Raw genomic sequence first — 6,850 nt, forward strand, 5'->3', positions numbered from 1 at the left:
AAAGGTAAAATGATGATTTGACATTTGTGGTGGATTTTGATTAGGATGTAATTGCTTTTCCATTATATTTGCCCTCATTTCAAATATGTTAATATTTCTTTTTCGCTTGAGCAATGCCAGGTACTCCAGCTATAAACACTTATATACTTTACTCGGTGTACAAATACAAATACATATAAATACAACTTTGTCTGCGGGGTAACATAGGCTATGTGGCCGTGGACTCATGTGGGGATGTGGGGGGCCGAGGGAGGAGCGTAAATTCTCTCTGTAAATGCGTACCGTGTAGCGCCACCTGGTGATGGTGGCAGAGGATATTACAATTTCCTCTTTTACCTGGGCAACACTGAGGTTAAAGCACTCTTTGCACGGGTACATTTTTCCTCTTTCCCTTCCCCCCTCCCTCAAAACGGAGGAGCCTGTCAAAGCCCCCCCCCCCTAAAAGATGTACTGTATATGTAGTATATCTTTCCCCTCCCACTCCCTTCCCCACCCCACCTCCTTCCACTCATCCCACTCCCTTCCCCACCCCACCTCCTTCCACTCATCCCACTCCCTTCCTCAATCCTCCCTCTCCAGCCTCCCCCCACCTCACGCGGCAACGCCGGGTACTCCTGCTAGTTCTTTATATGCCGAACAAGAAATTGTTTAAAGCTGTTTTGCGATTACACGATAAATATTACCAAAGTAGAAATATGCCAAAGCAAAATAGTATTCAGATAAAGTATGAAGTTGTAATTATTTTGAGGATTTTAGACAATGATTGCTTCAGTTCACTTGGCGGTGGTGAGCGATATGATTGAGACACTTACCGCGATAGACACCGCACTCCCCACAGCTCCAATGTAACCTTCAATGAACTTGGATGTTGGAGTTGGCTGGATGACAGAAAAACAAACATGTCATCGGATTCGATACAGAAACCCTTCAGATTAGAACGAAACATCACCGCAGTAAGAGCAAACACCTTTTCATTCAACAAATTCAAGTTCTCCTCTAAATGATTCTACACAGATGAGGTAACACATCATTAAAGTATCCCTCGCATTCAATGAAGGTTAACGAAGAAAGAAACGCTACAAAGAGATTCCTATATTAAACTATTAAATAGGCCTCTTTGTTACAAAATGTGTTGGCAGGATATCTCAGAGGGAGCGTAATCAACTTTGAGTCGTTTTAGTCCGAGTGTGAATCCTGGCTGGACTATATAAACTGTCACCCTGGTGTTTCACATACCAATCCTTCTTAATGACGTTAAACCAGGTGTTCAATCTGCTGTAGAATTTGCTGGTGGATGGAAAGAATCCCACCACATCTTTCAAACTAGATGGTATTCATAAAATATTTACCCCGCGCAGTCAACTTGGTGTGAGCCAACTCTTCTGTTTTTGAACATTTCTTTTTTTTTTGATCCAATATGGCTGCCAGACCACGTGAGCGATGACATCATAAATTTATATTCTCTCATATAATTGTTGCATAGATCATGCTCAATAAATTTCAAACTGATCAGACGAAACGTTGTCCCTGTCGAATTATGATGTCATAATTATGGCACCAATGACGTCATCGTTAACAACACCTATTCCCCATATGGAGTTCTTTACAATGAGCCATGTTTCAATTTTTTCCATGCAGCGGTTTTGGAGATATAGAGGTGCAACATTTTTCGGTTTTTCCAAGATGGCGAATGTACCACATGACGTATGACGACATGATTATCATTAAAATATTCTAAAGGATGAGGCGCTCCTATGGTGAAAATTTCGTGTCCATCAGACCAACAGTTGATGATTTTTTAAAAATAATGATGGGATGGATAAGTGTTGTATTTGTCGAATTATGACGCCATAACGAAGGCACCGATGACATCATCATTAATATATCTTATTCCCCATGGGGAGTAGTTGACGATGAGCCAGGTCTCCAATTTTTCCATGGAGTGGTTTCAGAGATATAGAGGTGCGAAATTTTTTCAAGATGGCGCCTGTACCACGTGACCTATGACGTCATAATAATCATTAAAAGATTCTACAGGAGGAGGCCCTGCTATGGTGAAAATTTCATGTCAAGCGGACCAACGGTTGCCGAGAAAATGAGTTTGTTAAATTCAGACACGTACGACATACGCACGCACAAGAATGCTTAACCCCAGGTTCGCTTCGCGAGCGCAGGGTTATAAGGTACTGTTGCCTTCACTGGGATTTGAACACACAACTTTGAGGATACCGGAGCAGTGTCGTCACCATAAGGCCACTGCCAATACATCCTGTTCACCTTATATTTGTAAGCAAATACAATGCAATAACAAATGCAATAACAAGTGCAACTTACAAATGCAATAATAAGAGGAATGTTTTAGTGCTTTTAGTCTCCATTTTACCTTCGTTGCGTTTCGATTGGCATAATTCACACAGGCGTTATGACTCTGATTCAGCCACTGGAACACAAGAAAACGTTTCATAAGGATTTCCTCATGTCTTTTCTCAATCATATGGTCTTCAATGTGTGAAATAACATAGTAAACTGAAGTAGTCATACACCAACCTGCAAAATGGTGCTTCCCTACTTTATATTTGCAAAGCATAACATGCTACATTCTGCTTTAAGGTGTTATCATCCATGATGCAGCACATGGGAATGACAAGTTGTATCATATTACAACTGGAAGCAGAAACATGCAGGTATATGAAACTACACCGGAAACATCATGATAAAGGTACACTGCAACAACACTGAAAGCATTGTAATAAAAATATACTGAAACAGTACAAACCACCGTAATACAGGTAAACTGCAACAACACAAAGCATTGCAATAAAAATGTACTGAAACAGTACAAACCACCGTAATACAGGTAAACTTAAATGACGCAAACAATAATAATACAGGTATTCAGAAACAACACAAAGCATTGCAATGCAGGTATACTGAAACAACACAAAGCATTGCAATACAGGTATACTGAAACAACACAAAGCATTGCAATACAGGTATACTGAAACGACACAATGCATTGCAATACAGGTATACTGAAACAACACAAAGCATTGCAATACAGGTATACTGAAACGACACAATGCATTGCAATACAGGTATACTGAAACGACACAAAGCATTGCAATACAGGTATACTGAAACAACACAAAGCATTGCAATACAGGTATACTGAAATGACACAAAGCATTGCAATACAGGTATACTGAAACAAAATATAGCATTGCAATAACAGGTATACTGAAACGACACAATGCATTGCAATACAGGTAAACTTAAACGACACAATGCATTGCAATAACAGGTATACTGAAACGACACAAAGCATTGCAATACAGGTATACTGTAACGACACAAAGCATTGCAATACAGGTATACTGAAATAGCACAAAGCATTGCAATACAGGTATACTGAAACAACATATAGCATTGCAATACAGGTATACTGAAATGACACAGAGCATTGCAATACAGGTATAATGAAACAACACAAAGCATTGCAATACAGGTATACTGAAACGACACTATGCATTGCAATACAGGTATACTGAAACAACACAATGCATTGCAATACAGGTATACTGAAACAACATAAAGCATTGCAATACAGGTATACTGAAATGACACAAAGCTTTGCAATACAGGTATACTGAAATGACACAAAGCTTTGCAATACAGGTATACTGAAAGGACACAAGGTAATGCAATACAGGTATACTGAAACGACACAATGCATTGCAATACAGGTATACTGAAACAACATATAGCATTGCAATACAGGTATACTGAAACAACACAAAGCATTGCAATACAGGTATACTGAAACAACACAAAGCATTGCAATACAGGTATTCTGAAACAACATATAGCATTGCAATACAGGTATACTGAAACAACACAAAGCATTGCAATACAGGTATACTGAAATGACACAAAGCATTGCAATACAGGTATACTGAAACAAGATATAGCATTGCAATAACAGGTATACTGAAACGACACAATGCATTGCAATACAGGTAAACTGAAACGACACAATGCATTGCAATAACAGGTATACTGAAACGACACAAAGCATTGCAATACAGGTATACTGAAATGACACAAAGCATTGCCATACAGGTATACTGAAACAACATATAGCATTGCAATACAGGTACACTGAAACAACACAAGGCAATGCAATACAGGTATACTGAAACGACACAATGCATTGCAATACAGGTATACTGAAACAACATATGGCATTGCAATACAGGTATACTGAAATGACACAAAGCAATGCAATGCAGGTACACTGAAACAACACTAGGCAATGCAATACAGGTATACTGAAACGACACAATGCATTGCAATACAGGTATACTGAAACAACATATAGCATTGCAATACAGGTACACTGAAACCACACAATGCATTGCAATACAGGTATACTGAAACAACATATGGCATTGCAATACAGGTATACTGAAATGACACAAAGCAATGCAATGCAGGTACACTGAAACAACACTAGGCAATGCAATACAGGTATACTGAAACGACACAATGCATTGCAATACAGGTATACTGAAACAACATATAGCATTGCAATACAGGTACACTGAAACCACACAAGGCAATGCAATACAGGTACACTGAAACGACACAATGCATTGCAATACAGGTATACTGAAATGACACAATGCATTGCAATACAGGTAAACTGAAACGACACAATGCATTGCAATAACAGGTATACTGAAACGACACAAAGCATTGCAATACAGGTATACTGAAATGACACAAAGCATTGCCATACAGGTATAATGAAACAACACAAAGCATTGCAATACAGGTATACTGAAACGACACTATGCATTGCAATACAGGTATACTGAAACAACACAATGCATTGCAATACAGGTATACTGAAACAACATAAAGCATTGCAATACAGGTATACTGAAATGACACAAAGCTTTGCAATACAGGTATACTGAAATGACACAAGGCAATGCAATACAGGTATACTGAAACGACACAATGCATTGCAATACAGGTATACTGAAACAACATATGGCATTGCAATACAGGTATACTGAAATGACACAAAGCAATGCAATGCAGGTACACTGAAACAACACTAGGCAATGCAATACAGGTATACTGAAACGACACAATGCATTGCAATACAGGTATACTGAAACAACATATAGCATTGCAATACAGGTACACTGAAACCACACAAGGCAATGCAATACAGGTACACTGAAACGACACAATGCATTGCAATACAGGTATACTGAAATGACACAAAGCAATGCAATACAGGTACACTGAAACAACACAAGGCAATGCAATACAGGTATACTGAAACGACACAATGCATTGCAATACAGGTACACTGAAACAACATTTAGCAATGCAATACAGGTATACTAAAATGACACAAAGCAATGCAATACAGGTACACTGAAACAACACAAGGCAATGCAATACAGGTATACTGAAATGACACAAAGCAATGCAATACAGGTACCCTGAAACAACACAAGGCAATGCAATACAGGTATACTGAAATGACACAAAGCTTTGCAATACAGGTATACTGAAACAACACCGAAAGCAGCAACAGTTTTCCAAATGCTGCTAAATTGTTCTAACCCGTGTGAATACAATTGTGCGATTAGGCCTTCCAATTTAAACATAACAATATTAATAACATTTTTGTTTTCTTACTCAACAAGAATCAAAATACACCTTTATGCATACCGCAAACCACCTAGTTTACCATACCTGCCAAAATACTGTTGAGGGCAATGTCTGATTAGGAAGCAAGAGACCCACAACCTGTGGGAGTAAAAAACACCAAGGTAAAGACTTTACAATGTGAGAACGTAATAGTGACGTCATTTCCAACAATATCTTTAAAATTTGAATTGTGTATCTGCTGCTGTAAAATAGTGTATTTGGATGAAAACTAGAAAGCATCTGGAAATGCAAAGCCCATCCACGTCCGTTTGTATTCAGACGTCTTCTTCTTCATTTTCCGTATGATCAAAATAACGAAAACAGTTTAAAAATCATACAAAATGAAAATTTATGATTTTATGCAGCCTTGACCTTTGGATCTAAAAAAAACCTACCTTTTCCTACCTTTTGTTTAGTGAACCAATTCAGTGACCCGATATGCAAATTCTTTAAATTTCAGGTCAATTGGATGAAAATTGATGATTTTAGGTGACGCTGACCTTTTGACCCCTTTTGACAAAATTATTAATTTGCCTTCTCCGTATCTTACTATAATTCACCAAATGTCCGTCTGTCCGTTCGAAGGTACCGCAAAAACGGCTGAACCGATCGCAACGATATTTTGGGAGGGTAATCCTGGGACCCCTGGGAGTAAAATAGGCTATATTGTTTTTCCAAGTTTTCCAATTTTTGCAAACACGATGGAATAGTATTTACCGATATGAACAGTGATGTGGCTTTTATTGAAATTCTACAAATACTGTTTTGATTTTGATGAGAATTATGAACCTGCCACGAATGCGGAAGTGGACAGATGGCGGCAATGCGCGGGTTTGATAATATCCAAATACAACCATCATTCAATTGTAATGTTAAATCGTTAAACGTTAATCGTGTTAATTGTTTTGTTAAAGTATCAATTGATGTTTGGAATTGAGTGAATACAAGTACGATTTTGAATTCGTAATTGTATTCACCCAACCGTACGGAACTTCACATCAGGATTTAAATATTTGTTTATGTCATGAATGTTGTTAAAAGATTATTTTTTATATTAATGTTATTTAATTTGTGATCGGAGTTATGCTGTTTGGAATGAAAAAAGAGATATCGAGTTCAA

At 38.0% G+C, this 6,850-nt stretch overlaps 1 protein-coding gene across 3 annotated transcripts in view; it reads right to left on the reverse strand.

The window, feature by feature from the left end:
- Nucleotides 1-6,850, reverse strand: part of SFXN5 (sideroflexin 5) — a 548,869-nt gene that overhangs the window by 337,299 nt on the left and 204,720 nt on the right. For all 3 annotated transcript variants that reach the window (XR_013622453.1, XM_068106421.2, XM_068106422.2), the window contains 3 exons: nucleotides 5,776-5,829; nucleotides 2,384-2,440; nucleotides 813-878 (listed from right to left, as the gene is read on the reverse strand). Coding sequence is in view for 2 of the 3 variants with exons in the window: in XM_068106421.2 (XP_067962522.2) it covers nucleotides 813-878; nucleotides 2,384-2,440; nucleotides 5,776-5,829 (177 nt within the window). In the remaining variant the exon portion in view is untranslated. The remainder of the gene's footprint in view (nucleotides 1-812; nucleotides 879-2,383; nucleotides 2,441-5,775; nucleotides 5,830-6,850) is intronic.

The sequence above is a fragment of the Myxine glutinosa genome, chromosome 2 (genome assembly GCF_964187855.1).
Source record: "Myxine glutinosa chromosome 2, kmMyxGlut1.1, whole genome shotgun sequence".
Taxonomy (NCBI): domain Eukaryota; kingdom Metazoa; phylum Chordata; class Myxini; order Myxiniformes; family Myxinidae; genus Myxine; species Myxine glutinosa.